The 17,395-nt window shown below is 49.1% G+C and overlaps 1 protein-coding gene across 3 annotated transcripts; it reads right to left on the bottom strand.

The window, feature by feature from the left end:
* Positions 1 to 2,423: 2,423 nt before the first annotated feature.
* LOC131206207 (receptor expression-enhancing protein 1) lies at positions 2,424 to 17,135 on the bottom strand. Of its 3 annotated transcripts, XM_058198670.1 has the most exons (7): positions 16,929 to 17,135; positions 8,954 to 9,026; positions 8,674 to 8,871; positions 8,303 to 8,416; positions 5,006 to 5,247; positions 4,831 to 4,948; positions 2,424 to 2,602 (listed from the first exon to the last, which is right to left on the bottom strand). In XM_058198670.1, exons 1-7 carry the CDS (start codon positions 16,958 to 16,960, stop codon positions 2,504 to 2,506), a joined length of 876 nt encoding a protein of 291 aa, XP_058054653.1. In that variant the 5' UTR covers positions 16,961 to 17,135; the 3' UTR covers positions 2,424 to 2,503. The 3 variants fall into 3 exon arrangements, with proteins under 3 accessions (XP_058054653.1, XP_058054651.1, XP_058054652.1); XM_058198668.1 differs by lacking the exons at positions 2,424 to 2,602; positions 4,831 to 4,948; positions 5,006 to 5,247 and adding an exon at positions 5,909 to 7,690; XM_058198669.1 differs by lacking the exons at positions 2,424 to 2,602; positions 4,831 to 4,948; positions 5,006 to 5,247 and adding an exon at positions 5,909 to 7,594.
* Between the last annotated feature and the right edge of the window lie 260 nt (positions 17,136 to 17,395).

Raw genomic sequence — 17,395 nt, 5'->3', positions numbered from 1 at the left:
AAAACCGTACTATCGTATTGACTTTTGACTTTACTGAAAGTTAATGGTTTGCAGGGTCGAAGACGGAGCTGCTGGATCGTTCGGTATGGATCATTTCGGTATACGAGACCCCCAACGAGTTTTTCCCAACGAGATTCTCAGCTTCAGTTTCTCTTTGGAGTCAAAAACGGTTCAATTTTTCAATCCTAAAAATTGCCTCCCGGTGTAATGCCGATTGCATACCTTTCGGCGTATAACACAAAGTAACGCTGCGCAGCATTTGCAGTGATGCAAATTGCCTACAGTTAGGCGAATTTAGGTCTAATGCTGGTTCGGGTCCGGGCTAAAAGTACCAGCGCCGGAGCTACCTTCTCGTCTCCTGTTTTCCTGTTAGTTCGGCCGAGTGTTTGGATTCGCAGCGAACAAACTGTTTTTCGAGATTTTGCAAACAAACGACGCTCGAACTCGTTCGTCGTGTGTTGTTCCTTGGAAACGTCGGGGAGCAAGGAAATTCAGAAAGGATGGTATTCGATTCAAATAAAATTGCATTACTTTGTACTTTTATCGCACTCTTTCTCTAGCTCGCTCTCTCTCTCCCTCGTATAATGGTATAAATATGATTAAGGAAAGTAAAACAAGCATGATTCTGACCGGAAACCCGGGAACCGGCAACGGTTAGAGTAGCACAGCGGAAACAGATAGCCGGCGTAATGCGGAGTAACTGTGTTCCACGGTATAGTTGAAACAAATTAAACGAAAACAAATTTTCCACGCGGCAATCGCGGCGTCGGGCCGGCAGGGTGAAACTGTTTAAACTTAGAAAAAGAAAGTCAAATAAATGTATTTAAAAATGGCCGGAACGGTGTCTGTCTTTTATTCCTTTCAGCGTAGCAGATATGAGTTGAAATGTCCTTGCCTTGCATAATTTCGGAATTTATTTTACTCATTATCAAAACAGTATACGCAGTAATTCGAAATAAGCATAGTCCAATGCAATGCATCGGTATCTTTATTGGCCTGTTATTGAGCAGCACCGGCTTTGGTAGCGGCGCCAGAAACAAAAAGAGATTAAACTGGGATCCACCCCACAGCTATCTAGCAGCGACGGGAATAGAAGGAACATTTGGATGGGAACATAGGGAGAGAACTACAACAAGGTATTCCAGTTTATTCGTAATTGCATAGCGCGTGCTCTCCTCCTGCCTTTTGACTGCCGCATCATGCCTAAGAGACTCTCTTTCCTTCCGTTCGCAACCCAACAAATCGTCTTAAATATCCTACTTTCGGGTTGCACGCGCTCTCGCGGGCTAAGAGTAAAAGTCTTTCACAGTAATAGTGGTAGAATAGTTGTCCCAACCAATATCGGGGCCTACATCATTTCTCTAACACATGTTACATGTTCGCTTCAGAGTTTCGTACGGCTACCGCTCTCTGCTGTCCATTTCCATTAAACTAACTAACTCGTCGATTTAACCCCACCAACACTTGGAGATTCCTGTAATTAGTAAAGATTCGTTTTCTCCTGTGCAATCGCTTTCGTACACTCGCCATTGGCCGCTCATTCCGGTTACATTCCCGTGGTGCGCTTGATCAGTACTTTTGCCAATTCTGCCATTCGGTGCCAACTTTCTACGCTCTTTCTTTTTTATCATTTGTGGGACCTCCTATGATTTTACAATCCACATTTATTTCATTTATAATATGTGCTAATATTACGAAGTGATGGGATGATGTGTACAAATCATTCGTTCTTTAGATATGTGATGACAAAATGATGTGATTGTGGTGGACAAAAACTCAAAAAAGGACGGAGATCAATAATGCCACACAAAAGTGGTAAAATGGCGAAGCTTCAAGGGAAATCTCTCCAAAAAAAACTCAGCATGAATGACAAGGGGGGTATTGAATGAAAAATTAAATAAGAGATTCGTATGAAATGATGCGTTGTAATCTACATACATCTTTTCCGTAGAGCGCCGGATCACTTTCATCTACAGAGGCCCTCAGAGGGTCTACCTACATCGATTAATTTAAAGAACATCCAGCTATTACATCTGTCGCACCCAACTACAGCCTATCTCATTGCGTCCGCGTTCCTTTTGGCATCCTTTTTGCACCCAGTTGTCCTAGCCCGGCCAGTCCGTCTTCGTTACAACTCTCGCCCTTTAGCTCCTTCCCGCATTATGATTTGGTTTGCTTATAAATGCTTCGTTAAAATCGCACAATTCAGGGTGGCAATTGGTGTTGCAAACACCGTGAGACTTTTGTCCTATTGTTTCAACTTACTTGAGACGAAGATTTTTTTGCCCTTAGGCGTGCCGAATGATGTCTTACAAACCGAACCGAAATAGTCATACTTTGTTGCTTGCTATACTACTTAAAACCTGTCCAAACTAAAGCACTGAAAGAGAAACAAAGCTTCGTAAACTGCGAGTGTATGTAGAAGTGTATCTTGCTTTTGTGAATCAGCAACCCAGCACGAATGGCTCCGAAACGCAACAGAATGGCCCGTGTGTCGGGCAGCTCATACAGATGGTTTTTCGGTTTTGGAGCGCGTTTTTCCGGTGACCTTCTCCGGTTTCTTGGTGCGCGGAAGCGTTGTGCAGCTGGCCGACATTTTCTCCTGCAAATGGAACGTAAGGCAAATTGAATTAAAGTTTCGGTACAGCACGATTGGCCCTTACGGCATTCGATGAAAGAAGCATAGTTTTAGTAACTCTTCTTGATGGGAGGAAAATTTAATGTTCAAGAGACAAAAGCTAAGGAGTGGCCTCTTCAAAATGCAATCTTATTCACGGCTGCCGAGGCAATACATGCACATGCTGTGGATGGCATGTACCACGAAAGGGCAATCGTTAGTAACATTTCACCGTACATTCTAAACACGGCATCTACCTGCATTCCATTTCATCGAACACGCAAAGCAACAAAACTACGACGGATCGCTTTGTTAGTGACGGAGACAGATCGGCGGACAACCCAGGACCACGATGCTCGAGATGCAACGAAAATCAAAACCAAATCAAAAACAAACGGCAATCGAATGAGGGATGGGAACGAAAACCCGGAACGGAAGCAGCATGAAATCGAAACAAAAAACAACAAACAAAACACGAAACAGGAGAAGGGAATCACTCCTCTAACCTCGTCACCGGTCAATAAAATTGTGCGATTCAGTTTCAAATTTCCGTCTCTCTCGGGTGTGCCGACGACGAAGCCTGTGGCGGATTCTCCTTCGCCCTGCCGGCAGCAGCCACCGTCTCTCCTCCGCCGTGTGTCTTAAACATTCCGGTCAGTGAGCTCATAAGCTTTTTCGACCTGGTCCGTTCCGATGGTCCGGCTGCACTTGGCTTCCTCTCAACGGATGGTCCTCTGCTGGGGGGAGCTGGAGGAACCAGGGACGGTCTTGCGGTCGATGGTCGCTGTTCACGAACGACTACCATCTCCGGAGGTTGGTGGACGGATGTTGCCGGAACCGGAGGTGCCAAACGTTGCTTGCCGAACGATGCGTGCTTCCTTGGGTGGACGGTTGGGGGATCGCCAGCGGTGCCGCTGCTGCTCTCCGAAGGAGCCAACGAGGAGGTGGAGGAATTCAAATGGGACTCTGGACACTCCAGCAGAGGTTGTGGTGCCTCGGGTTCTTTTAACTCCGCGACAGGAGGATCGAATGCTTGTGCCGGAGTCACTGATGGGGTGTCCTTATCATCTTTAGTTTCGTTAGAAGTATCCTGATCAGGGACGGCAAGTATTTCAGTGGCTGACAGATCTACTTCGATCTTCTCAACGATCGTGTCTTTTTCTGCTACCGTGGACGGCACTTCCGCAACGTACTCATCAACCTTGTGGTCGTTTTCATCCATTTTGTCATCCGTTTCATGCTGGTCTTCTTTGACGATCGCGAACGAATCCTTTACTTCCTCCACCGACTGTTCGACCGTTTCAATTTCCAAAAACTCCTCATCCTCGTTTGTGGAGAGTGAGATCGTGTCCTGAAAGTCATCCTCCGCCGCTTGACTGAGGCCAACGTCGGATGTATCCGTGGCGAAGGGTAGATTTTGAACAACGGAATCAATCCGCTCGACACTTTCAATCTCCTGCTGCTGTACCGTGCTAGGCAAAATGGCAATCTCTTCGGCAGTGTTCTGTTCTGCATCACTCTCGCTTATCAGTAAAGGAGCTAATGGCACACTCGGTGATTCTTTTTCAACCGGATCGTCCGTTAGATCATTGTCTGTAGCTGTTGGTGCATCTCCTGTTCTCTTCTCGTCATCCTCTTTTTCCCGTTGCTGTTGTTCATCCATCCATTGCAGGAACATTTTATACTTTTCCCGTTCTTCAATCGGAACATTCGCCAGGGGCATGCCGCGCGATCCCGGTAAGGCACTCGAATAGATCGGAGAACCGTGAGGGCCCACCACAGTTTCTCCTGCTTGAGTAATGGCAGGCAACGAGCCTGTGCCTCCCGACGGCAGCTCATAGATTGTGGCCCGCTGTCGGTACGAAGGATTACCTCCGGTGATATAGTACCCCATGGATTCGCTTCCGGTGCGATCGTCGTAAAACACATCACCCTCATAATCGTCCTACGGAAACGCAACACGCAATGGCAATTTGGACAAATAAAATGACGAAAAAACGTAAGAAACGAAATCAGAGACTATTGAGGACGACTTGTTGTTGGAAACAAAACTAAGAGTAAAAACCAAAGTAAAAGCTTATATTGTTCTTAACCTAAACTAGAAAAAAGGGAGAACTAACACCTTCATATGTTCGATCAAGAATGTCTCTTAAACACGTTTGATAAACGGGATTGAGCCACCATTCTGGAGTCGTCCCCGTCCAAATACTCACTTCACGTGTTTTCGATTTCAGCCGCGGTCGAGCAGTGTTGCTCATCGAAGCTGTCCGGCTCAGTCCCGGTTCGGCACTCGAGTACCCTGAGCTAATGTCGTCCGACGATCGAATGTAGCTACAAAAATAATCGAAAAATTAGGGGCCCAGTTTCCGACCGACGAATCCCGCTTACTTGTACGGTGCCGCCGCGGCTGCTGCAGTACCGTGGTACGGTGTTCCGGCAATTTCCACCTCCGGGAAGTACATCTCCATCTGCCGGGAGCCAGACGACGATCGGGAGCTCTTCGAGCGCAGTACCCGTTGGGGCCGGTTCACGATTTCGTCGACCTCATCCTGCGTTCGCTGTGTGTCCGGCTCCGATAGGTCGCTCAGGCTGTAGCTCTTGCGAAGGGTTTGCACCAATCCTCCGCCACCCTGCGTGAAGGGGTTTGCAGAAAGGAATTGATATTGCGAAATGCACTACGGGGCCCTATGGGGTTTACTCATTTTAAGGCGCGAATCGCTTTTCGCAAGCGATCATAGGTTTTGTTTCGGGTTACTGTGAAGGTATGTTAGTGTACAATTGGCTTATGTTTGTGGTGAGTGGCGTGGCGTGGTGTGCTCTGCTAATGATCGGTGTGTAACAAATTTAAAAAACAAATTATTATACATAACAAACAAAATCAAATTGAGAACGGAGTAAAACCAGACAAATTAAAAGCAACAATTCATACATACCGGCGGCGTGAGGAAACACATAAACAGACACGTGACAGAGACACGTCAGCTGCAAGCTCGCAATGAGAAGCAATAGAAGCACGCATCAACCGCCGTGCTGATGAGCACAGTAGGCACGGCGGGTCGAACTTTTGCACACATTTGAGAACGAAACTTACCTAGCAAACTTTGGTTAACGGACGAGTATATCAACTATTTAAACTGTCAGTTTTGCAGCATAAAGCGAAAATCAGAATCAGTCCACGAAGCGCCATCTTGTCTAGAGCCACTATCTATTTCGGTAACAGAAAGCGCAAGCCGTTTCTCCTACCTTCACACATTTGATGAGAACCGAGATTTTTTAGTTTATTTCGAGCAAAATTGTAAATCAAATTTAATATTCTAAACGTTTCTGATCCTTTTCACGATCTACTCCTAATCTTGTTACTATTTGAAAGATAATTTTGACCTAAAGTGGCGGCCGTGCACTGTGAAAGTGAACCGGTTTGCTATTCTCATTTCTATCATTAGCCTACTTTGTGCTACTCATCAACTACTCAAACTTCAGTTAGACGGTATACGCCAAAGGTTCATACAAACTCCCTATACATCGGCATGTTGTCATGAGGATTTGGCATTTTGGGGGTAAACTATTTGTCACAAGGGAGCACCACGTTTTGTGACGAATCTAACTAAAGGACAAAGATTGAAAAATTGAAACAAAACACCACCGGGCTTGATAAATTCAAAGCATCAAAATATAGTAAAAACAAGAGCCACTCATCAGTCGTGTCTTTTACTGAGCTTCAGATGTTGTCTTTTCAGTTTTAGACTATAACTACTGTTCTAGATCCGGCACCGATTCCTGCTGATCGGCCGGAAGGCTAGCGAGCGCTATAAGCTGAAGCGGATCATTTGGCACGTGCTGGAAAAAGAGAAAGAACCGTGAACACGAAACAACAACCGAGAAGGGATGGATCATTTTAACCGGGTGGATTCTTTTTGGGCCAAACTTTGCGGTGGAAAATGATGATCCGTCCGTCCCGATCCGGGTCGAGACTTATTTAGTAAGTTATTTACACAACCACACAACACACGCGCACTGTTTGGGGACCCTTGAATGGATGACAAATGACCAATCCGTTTCAGCTATCAGTCAGATTAATCTAAAACGAACACAAGCACCCCAAAGTGTACCAATCAACAGGAGTTGGATTTATGATGACGGCCTGGCAACGATTCGCAAATCGTGTTTGAACTTTGTTGGTGATTCCTTTAAACCTATCGCTGTTTTATCACGCAGAGGGCCCGTGTCTCAGGAGGGCGCTTTTCCTCTGACGTTTGCTTTGTGGAGCGTTATCATTGATCCCACCGTTACGCCCCCTAATGTGTAGGTCCCTGCCGTGAGGGGACGAGGTGAGTTTGCGGCGCTCTACTCCACATCCATCATATCCGAGTCCGAGTCCTTGCGCACTTTCTTGCGCGTCCTTGTGGATGTTGACGCCGCACTCGCTCTGGTGCCAGTCGGTTCGTGTCGCTTTTTGGTCCGTTCTGTGGCCGACTGGGAGGTCCGTTTGGTAGAAGTCTTGGAGGCAGTCGATCGCCGTGAGGCTGTACTTTCGGTCCCGTCGGAATCATCTCCTTCGACGGCCGCTGCTATCGTCGCAGCCGCCCTGCTAGCGGCTGCCCTACGTCCACGCGGTGGTGATGGAACCGTCCCGCTGCTAATATCCTCCTGTAACAAGAATGCCGTTTCGGCGGCCAGAAACCTTTCGGCTTCCTCCTCTTCGGTGTCAAGTTCGTAAATGACAGAATGCTGATGGCCGCCTCCGGCCCGTGTTACACTACGACTAGTGGCCGATCGTGGTATTCCTCCTCCTTCGCTTCGGTTGAGGGCAGAATCGACGGACTGTGATCGTCGCACGCGGCTCAGCGTAGCCGCAGCCGTCTCGTACTGCGGCCCCTCGTAGATCTCCGTCGGCACACCATCGTGCTGATCAACCACATTAGGGCGATCCCGGGTGGACGAGGTGGCCGATCTTCCGACGATACTTGCAGCAGCAGTCTGAACAACGGCAGCCGTGACTAGTAGCGAGTTATCGGATTGACTTATTCGCATCATGCTCTGCCCCGACGATGGGTCGGAATTACCACCGAAAGCCTTTGGGGTTAGTTTACCAATGCAGTACGCGTTTTTTTAAATTATTTGAGTTTGGGTTACGAGTTTCCACAAACAGCAAACGCAAATTAAAAGCGGGAAAAGAAAAGAAAAAAATGGACGAAAAGAAATGGATCGAATTTGGTACGAATTTCTTTGTGTTACGCCATTCGAAACAAAGCGGTGTTGCATTTAGAAGTGTATCGGGTGTGCCTAGGTCCGCTAAACGCGGTCGCTAGTTCCGGGTGAGAGTAGTTATTTGGCAAGCAAAAAACAAACGCTGGTGCAAAACTATGCATTTCATTGCACTGTGAGAGTGTGTCGCTGTTGTGATCAGTTCTGCACCACCGGAGCACCGGAACCGGATAAATATGTCGAATGTTAAAAACTTAATCAACGTATCAAACGCAATTAAAAACGGTAAATCAACTCAAAAACCAAGAGACTCGATTAAACAAAACCGTAAATGAAACTATGACATCGTAATGTGCATGTGAGTGATAAGATGTTAGCAAAACGGGCGGGTTCTGGTTTTAAGTACAACAACGTTTCGTTTCAAATTAACCGCTCAACAACGATAACGGTCTCCACCGGGCGCAGCACCGGCGCTCTTACCTTGATGGCCGTTTGCATGATAACGTTGGTGGCGTAGTTGACACCCTTCGAACCGAGCTGCAGCACCGCGGTGTAGCCCTTCTCTTTGGCTTGATTGATGTAGTCATCGATTTCCTACAAGCACACAAGGGTAGCAAAAATTAGAAACTGTTTCAATAATGCAAAAGAATCGCCATATTGCTGATGGCCAAGGTCAACCCCGTTTCACGGTTGTTTACGGTTAAGCATTTAGCTCCTTCGCTGTAAGTCCATTAAACTGCTATTGCCGCCGATTAGCGTCTGTTTGCCGCTCTACTTCTTCGTTGGCTGTCGTTAACACTTTTGTGTATCGAATTTATCTTCCCCTATTAGCGCCGAGGATCGCCACTCACCTGTTCGCGCCGTGTCAACATCGGGTGCACGAACTTCCGATAGAGCGTCGAGCTTCCGCGGGTGGCCGGCGACAGTAGCCACAGGACGATGATCACCTTCAGCTCATAGTAGAACGGGAACCAGGACAGCAGAATGTCGGTGAACGTTTCGATGCACGTGAAGAAGGCGAACACTATCCAGTACATCATCCATTTGACCTGCAACCGGCGCGTGAAAGTGAGATGAATAAGACTGCGGTAACCCCAACACTCCGACCCCCCGGAAAGGACCTATACTTACATACTCCTTGACATTTTTGGTCCGCACCGCCTTGTACGAGGCGTAGGCCGGATAGAGCGTACCGAACAGCAGTCTGAAACCGGGAAACAGTATATTCGAACCGATCGCCCGCGGGCAGAAGAAGATGGCGACGAGCGAGCAAAGCCCCATCCCGGTGACGGACATCCGGGGGAACGGAATGCGGGACAGCATCTGCAGTATGGCACCGACGCGGGTCAGCGAGCCGGTGACACCGGGTCCGCCCGGAGGTTCCTCATCCTCAAACGGATCGTTACGGAGGGAGCGATCCGATCCTCTTCGGAAACCCGCCGGCGGTGATCGTGTATCCTCGAACGGTTCCTCGTAGTAGTCCGATTCGTTCAAGGACGATAGCGACCCATTGTGATAGAAGGAGGTGGTCCCAGGACGTACCGAACGATAACCGAGCCGTCCGTCCATCGCTGTAACGACTCGCTGGGGGACACTCTCCGCACTGTCACTGAAGTAAGCGTGCCGGCTGTCGGACCGACTGGTGCGGGACTGAGACGACCGTCGGGTACCGCCTGGCGTTGGAATTGGGTCCGCTGCGTACCGTTGGTACGGCCCGTACCACTCTGCTCCGGGGACTTGATTCCGAGGTAGTTCTCTATTTATAGGATAGTTGCGCACCTCGAACTTGCTTATTAGGCCGGTGACATTGTTGGTAGCATTGTCCTGGCCGACGACGCCACTACTGATGCTGCTGCTGTTCGGTGTCTCGAAGGACCGCTGATTTCTGTACATCCCCCCCGATTCGGAACAGGAGCGCCCGAGAGACAGAGAGACAGAGAGTGCTCCACATGTACTAGAGGCGGTCACCTGGCGTGTGATCGCCGAAAAACTAACAAACTCAACGCAGAAGCCAGAACAGCAGAACTCGCACAAGCTGATCAAACGAGAAAACTAATCGAAATCCACACGCACCACCAACAGATCCGGGGCCAACGCAACGGAATCTTCGAAACTGGGCCGCCGAAAATCTGTGTCGAATCCGAGACGACCGCTGCGCGCCTTCTTGGCGACCGGCAGTCAAGTGATCACCGGCGAAGAATGAGATGGCACCGGGACACCAAGACGGCGTCGCCAGCGTTGCGTTGATCGTGAAAGTGAAAATAGTTTCCCCGTTAGTGATGTGTGCCGCCGCCCGTGCGTCGGAAGGCACAGACGGGCGCGGCGTCTGACACAGTTCTGTCTGGTGCCAAATCTGCTGGGGCGTGCTGCTGTTGCTGGATGCGTTCAGAACCAACGGACGCCCCCGGCAGAAGTGGCGAAGCGGATTAACGAAAGCGAAGCTACGGATTCCGAACTAATTTCGTCCGGTACGTGAGCGGCAACGGGCCAAGAGGGCAGTGGGTATTGCAAAGGTGGTTTTAAAGCTTAGCAAAAAATTAAGTAATCCTGAGAGAAACTTTTGAGAGTTTCGGACGTCTGATGAATTATTCTTCAAATAATATCGACACTCTGTTCATATTTTAGTCAAATCTTGGCTTTAGACGATCAGCTGTTAGCTGTCGATGCAATAAATTTTAGTCTAATATAAATAATGTAAACTTATTTAGAGACAATTAAACTTCGTTCAAAAATGCACATTCAACGAACGAAAAATTCGCGTGGCCGCTCTGCCTAACTCAAGCACCTGTTTCGTAAGTTAAACCATCCACATTCCTTCGAGTTCCCCGGACAGCGAGTTAAAACAGTCGCCTATGGCTGGCTGCTGGTGCATAGGGCCAGTCGCCAGCATCTTAGCGTCTAGTGTCGGTCGTTACCATTCGTAGCTAATTTTAGAATCCAAACAAAAGACACATTTTACCCACATTAGCGACTTCCACCACCGGAAACCACGCATTGGAGAGGTTGCGTAGAAACGGTCGGGAAAAACTGCCGGGAAACTCGGAAACTCGAAACCCATCGCAAAAGTCAATTGCTCATCGAAAGCATCTTTGTTGGTGTAGCGCGCTGTTGTCCTAGTCTGTGGAAAGTTACCGGAGTTCACACAATTTCCACGTCACACCAGTTCCCGGACGCGTCACGGATTGAAGGATCGTGAAATTTCAATCACCGCAACCGCACCGCATTGTGACACAATCCGGCTTCAACCGGTACGGCGATGACTGAGGAACTGGGGGCGCACCCGAGACGATTGTCTTCTTGGCTTCGAGACGTGTTCGAGGATGGCACGCACGCACACACTGTAAAGTCCCTTCTCTCGCTCTCTGCGCCCGTCAGTGTCTTGGCGATCGGCAACAAAGCTAGTCAACGCGGACATCATAATAATTCGCCGGATAACACTTATTTTTAAACTCGACCAAAGACCGTTCCCACGACAGCGCCAACACAGAACACGGGCTGGCGGGGGGGCGATCGGAAAATGGAAAACTCACTGAAATTCCGTTCACCACAACGATCACCGTTTAGGATCACCCGGAAGCTGCGGCAAGGAAAGCCAGGCAAAAAAGTAGCGTAACAAACTAAGCATCAGCTGGCCTCAAAAGTGGTTTAAGGCAAAAAGGAACACACCGAAACGAGTTAGAATCAACAGCAAAGGAATCAGAAAACAAGCCACGCGAACCGGAAAATAGTGAACGAACCGAGGGCGCCGTAACGTGCTGCGCCGCGCGAATGAGGCCGTTCTACACCGGTTCACTCTCTACCGGGGGTTTCGGAAAAACTAAACGGGAAAGTGAAAGGAAAACCACACCCGAGCGGCATTCTCGGTTCTCTCGGAGACCCCGAGAGAGAAAGAGGGAGAAAAACGGGAGAACTACCATCTGCTGAACAGCATAGGTCCTGCGCATGATCGGTTTAAATAAACACACTACGATCCGTGCCGATCGGTTCGTTTACGATCGTGTGTTGCAGCAGCAGCCAAAATGCGTTTATTTATTGACGTGGATGTGGTCTCTCGCCCCTGGCACTGGGGCAGCCTTTTCCAAACATGTTTTTTTTTCTGGCGTCGTTTGGAGAAACTCATCTCAAAGATCATCTTTCATCGATCGGAATTGAGTATCGTGCAATTTTGTTTGCACATTTTCCAATTAAATCCCGTGGCCCCGGTTTCGATTACACCACCAAAACCATCACCTCTTTGTTCTGGAAATTGCACAAACTTTCACCTTCCCGGCGGGGCGCGGTTATCACATGTGGCCACGTGCGCTGGCCATAGCTGATTGAGTGATTTATTTCCCTGAGCTTTCAATTTATAAGTTCACTTTTCAAACACAGACACTGAAATTGAACAACATTGAAATAGGTCAGATAAGCGCCAACGGATGATGGACGCAGACCGCGCTGGAGCTGACACGACGGACGTCGAGCTGATCCAGCGTAAATCAATTTGTACTCAACCGCACGTCAGGAACGAGGTAAACCTGACATAAATCGCCTCTCGGCCACTCGGGGCCTATCACTATAAATCTGGACGGACTAATGTTTGAAGAAGAGTTAGCAATTGAAGTGTTCAGGGTGCTGTGCTCTTTAACATAAATTGAGACACGTTGTTTACACGTTCTTAACGTTCTTGTTGTGTCCGCTCCGCTGTAAACAGCAATAAACAAACAGTGGCATGATTGGTGTTCTCCGGGGGTTTTTAACCCTCCAGAGCCCACCCAAACGGGCTCCATCCCGATTCAATTTAAAATGGAACCCGACGGATCCATCGAACAACTCTCAGAAGGGTCAATCGGTCACACTAAACGGTCAATCGATATAATTAGTGGAAACTAGGCCGAAATGAGATGTTGACCCAGTCTAGTGGACATCCCGGGAATTGAGATTAGCATATATGAATCGGACTTCCAGCGGCCGCCAATCAATAACCACCCACTCGGGGTGGAAATCACGCATGCAACGGGATCTCCTAAACTGGCCAATCGACCCGAACGCCTTGCTGTTGCGTGCCAAGTATCACATACAGCCTTTTTTGCTGACGCCGACGGTGCCTGACAATCGTTGACGCGGTTGCCGATTGTTTACATGTGGGAAACGCGCAAACGATAAACATCAGAGACCCAGAACCGGCACAGCCGGAACCGGTGGACACCGCGAAAGGGGCCAACAAACTCTCTCGTTCTGCGACCGATGAATGGACAGCGAGAATGGGTGGCGCACGTCATGTGTGTCTCGTGCCGATGGTGCGTGCCGGAGGATCCGCCGAAGCGGCACTTAATTAATAATTCGGTCGCGTATGCTTTCTTCCGGTCCTTGGTTGGTAGAACTCATCGGAGCGTGACGAGCAGTTGTTTCGGTGACTGTCCAATGTTCTGAAGTCAAACATAAAACATATTAGCCTTTCGTCGAATGGAACGCGGATCATTGTGTGACGAATTTCTAATTAGTTTCTATTGATCGAGGCCTGTGAAGCATAATTATGCTAATACACCCACCACGACTCACGGCACCGTAAGCCCTAGGCCGAGCACTGGCTGTTCGGAGCCGCGGTTCAGAAACAAGTTCGGTGTCAAAGACCCCACCACCACAGTCGGTGACATTGTGGGTCGTGCGCGTGATCATGAACTTGATCGAAAAGGGATCGTCGCCCGAGTGGGTGTTACGCACGGCGAACGCGCGGCAAACGGTGCTTAATCTTCCGCAACCGAAGGTAAGTACCTCACTGGGACATTCGGAACCCCAAAAGAGGCGCGCCTGTAGATCCGTCAATAGGGCCCCCTCTCGGTGGCGGCCGGGCAATAAAGTGTCGTGGGAATTGTATGATAAATCGTCCGTGCGATTTACTCAACCGTGCGATGGTCACGCTCGATCGAGGCAAGAGGGTAGCAGAAAGGTTCACAAATCTAAAAGAAATAAAAGTCCAACAGACCAACCCAGAGCCTGGTCACCTGATCTTCACACACAAAGAAGCGGGCAGCCATTAAAAGCCGATCCGTTTACCGAAAGGACTGCGTGCGCGATTCGAAAGCTGAGCCCACCAAGCTGACATCATTCGACCGTATTTGGCCCAAAGCGCGAAGGACGTAAAAAATCGCCATCATTTTGGAGCACCGGATTCTAAAATGGAACCAGACTGTAAGCGCGGGTAGCACCAGCTTTTAAATATAGCTTCAAATTACTATATCTGGCAAGGTGTGGGGGCAACACGATCGGAGTTGTTTTGGGACTTCAAAATAGAGACAACCTGAGGATCACCAGTCAAGAGTCTGTAGGGGCTGTTCTAGTGGCACATATTCCGCATTCGGACCCAGCATCATCTCACTCTCTGTAATCCGGCGTGTAGTGGACCATTCGTTTACATTTAAAATCGCGAACGCGAACACAGCGCGGCGATCGCGAATGAAATCATCATCCGGCCGACCGGGACTGCTCTTCTCGGTTTCTTCGCGGCTATGTTTTACTGCTAAATCTTAAACTAGCAGCGAGAACGGGGACGGCACCGTTCCAGCACCGTCCACTGCCGTCCAGTCGCCGTCGCTTCAATTAGCGACCCAATGAAAGTGCCACGATGGGGTCCAGTTTACTTCTCGACATCTCGGCGAAAGACGTTCCTCTACGTTCCAGTCGATTGCAGACCGCGAACCCCTCCCATTACAGGCACCACCGTCGCTCACACGTCCTACGCAGATTCGCAGGTCCGACGACAAGGTCCCACCCAGCACCCCACTGAGAAGTGTGCTGCAGAAAAGGTGCTTGGTGCGAGTTGAACTTAACTGCTTTTGGCTCAAGGTGGCTGGTCCGAAACGAACGATTAACTTCTGTTGCTGCTCCGGGAAACCAGCGCACACGGTCTCGGTTTATCGACCACACGCACCGTAGTTCGAGAATCAGCTGATGGAGAACACGTGCGGAAAACATGGTATATTGGTGGGGGGAGGTTTATGAGCTACGGAACAGCAACGGTCAGGGCTCATTTAAAACCCGTCCAGGCGCCCAGCTTCTTCGTGCCATATAAAGGAAACAAGGTACACGGCGAGACCGAGGACACCGTTGTAAGGAAGCGAAAAATCAATACACAAACTGTTGGTTTCGTACTCGCCCTATACGACCCCGGGTAGCCTTCCTTCCGTTCCGATATGGAAACTTATCGGTTGAGTTTTGTGACCTTATTTGCTCTCGGTTCCGTTTGGCAGCGGAATCTCATCAGCTGACACTGAACGAGCCCTGCCGAGCGCAACTGGAAATGTTTATTTGTTCAAAACGGAGACCCTTTTTGGTCCTGCTCTATATTGCAAACGGAAGAGGGCTGCTTTGATTGCTTGCGAAAATAGTATTTATCTTTGCACGAGCTTTCTGAATAAATCTAAAAGAAAAACGAAAAAGCTTTAGCGTTTCAGACTAAGAAAATAGTTGTTTGTGCAAAAGTCGCTTGCCGGAAAAATATTTTTTTTGGGCACATTCCACTTAGGCAAAACCGCTACTATACCCAGTGGCCCAATCCGTAAACAATTAAACTAAATGGATGGCATTCAAGTTAGTGGACGCGATAAATGGCGATCTGTTAGTCGCATGCCGCACAGTAATATCAGATAAACTGTAACTTAGCACGAATGATTTAATACCTTTCCCAGCTGTCACGACCTAGCAGGCGACTGCTCGTCTGGCCCCTACAGTACCGGAAAGGCCACGAAGTGTCGCCTAGTCCCCTCGGGCGAGAGATGGCAATCGATGGTACGGCTCCTTTAATTGAAAACGCAACACTCCGCCGATGCAAGCGCGCTGCAATGAGCGACACTGTGCATTTAATAACTCCCCACAGGCGCTAAGCGACTTTGACGATTGATCTTTGTCTACTAGATCGTAACAAAAACCAAACCGATTTTTATTTTGCGGTGCACGTGGAACCTCAAGTCACGTTTGCATGGGTTCCAATCTAGATCAGAATGCGCCTCTGTGTTGCGAATGACCAATGTTTTTATTCCGTTTCTAGTACTGACTTCAATGTGCAGGTTTGGCTTACCCAACAAAGGACTACGGGAAACCGGCCGTCGCACCGCCCAGAACACACGGTCAGTGCGTTTTGCGGGTGCCTCCTGGTCTGGTGACGTAAAACGGTCCGCGCGGACTTTCCACCAAAAAGCCCTCCACCATTTTTTAGTTTATAAACATTATGTGTCCTCCAGCTTTTTTTTCTTTCCTGCCCATCGTTCCAGTCCGTTAGCTCTCCAAAAGCCTAGCGAATGTAACTCGAATGCAATTACATCACTCGGCGGTACGATACACGCATAAAAGGGTGGTTCCACGAACCGTAGAGGCGGCGGTCTACCCCTTTCTACTCTCCTCGCGGCACCAACACCTCGCGTTCAAGGGTGGCTTTATTTTCATGCACCAAAGCGCAATGTTTTGATGGAAATCCCACGGCCCTCGACGGTCACACCCGGGCTCGACACCCGTGCTGGAATGGTCACCATGGATACCCTTGTGGGGCGCAGATTTTCGAAGGTGTTGCTGGCGGTCGATGCGAAGGTTGAACCGCGATGCTTCCGTTCCAATTTCGCCAAGTGCCGTCATTTCGCGATTACAGGGCTCCAAACATACCAAACATGATACAAACCATGAGTGCAGTTCTCTCTGTTTCTCTCCCGGGCTCGCTCACTCGATTGCTCTCTCTCTCTCTTGCTCTTTGCTCCATCATCCTGTGCAATCCTTCCCGGACAATCAAGGCTGCAGAGGATCGATTTTTCAGCTGTCATCATCAGCATCCAGGCCAGTGGAGGAATTTTTGATTCACCCTCCAGATGAGTAATGCCCGCGGGGTGGGTAGCGAATCCACCCCGCCCGTCGCCCGTCCATCGCCCGTCACCGGTGCCATACTCCGCTGTCGTCCTCGTGAATCCCATAAAAGGTGTTCTTCTCAATGCTTGCTCTTTACGAGGACACTCGTTCCTTGCTTTGCTCGCTCGCTCGCTTGTTGCGACTCTGGTGCTTATGCAGAGGGTCAAAAACACACGCAAACAGGAAACAAAAAGTCGCCCTTCGCCGCGTGTTTTGGGCCACTTTTTTTACTCACATCACCAAACGCGAAACTATTGCGCTTATCATTTTGGCGCCCTCAGAGCGGCGGGGCCGCACTCTGCATCAGCCGCTTTGGAATTTTCCGATCACCAATCGAACAATACACTACACGCACTTCACGCAACACTCTGGCGATGGCCGGGTTTCCCTAGGACGCACAAAGAACAACCCGCAACCCGACCGAACGCGGATCGGAACGCTTTTCGACGGAACACTGGAAACGGCAACGGATAAAACTTGTTTGAGCGCGCGCATGAACCAACCTAGGAACCGCAGTGTGAGAGAGAGAGCACGAATGAAAACATATGACAAGTAACAACAATGCACACTATCGTGTTTATGGTGGCAGGTTGAAGGACGCGTTTTCAGAACGCTCTGCCTTTGCTTAGTCAAAAAGGATGAACCCTTATGGTGGTCGTACTTTTAATCGAAGTTGGGGAAGCGAAATGATCGATATTTATT

The sequence above is a fragment of the Anopheles bellator genome, chromosome 1 (genome assembly GCF_943735745.2).
Source record: "Anopheles bellator chromosome 1, idAnoBellAS_SP24_06.2, whole genome shotgun sequence".
NCBI lineage: Eukaryota > Metazoa > Arthropoda > Insecta > Diptera > Culicidae > Anopheles > Anopheles bellator.
This window is presented reverse-complemented; position numbering and strand designations above follow the sequence as displayed.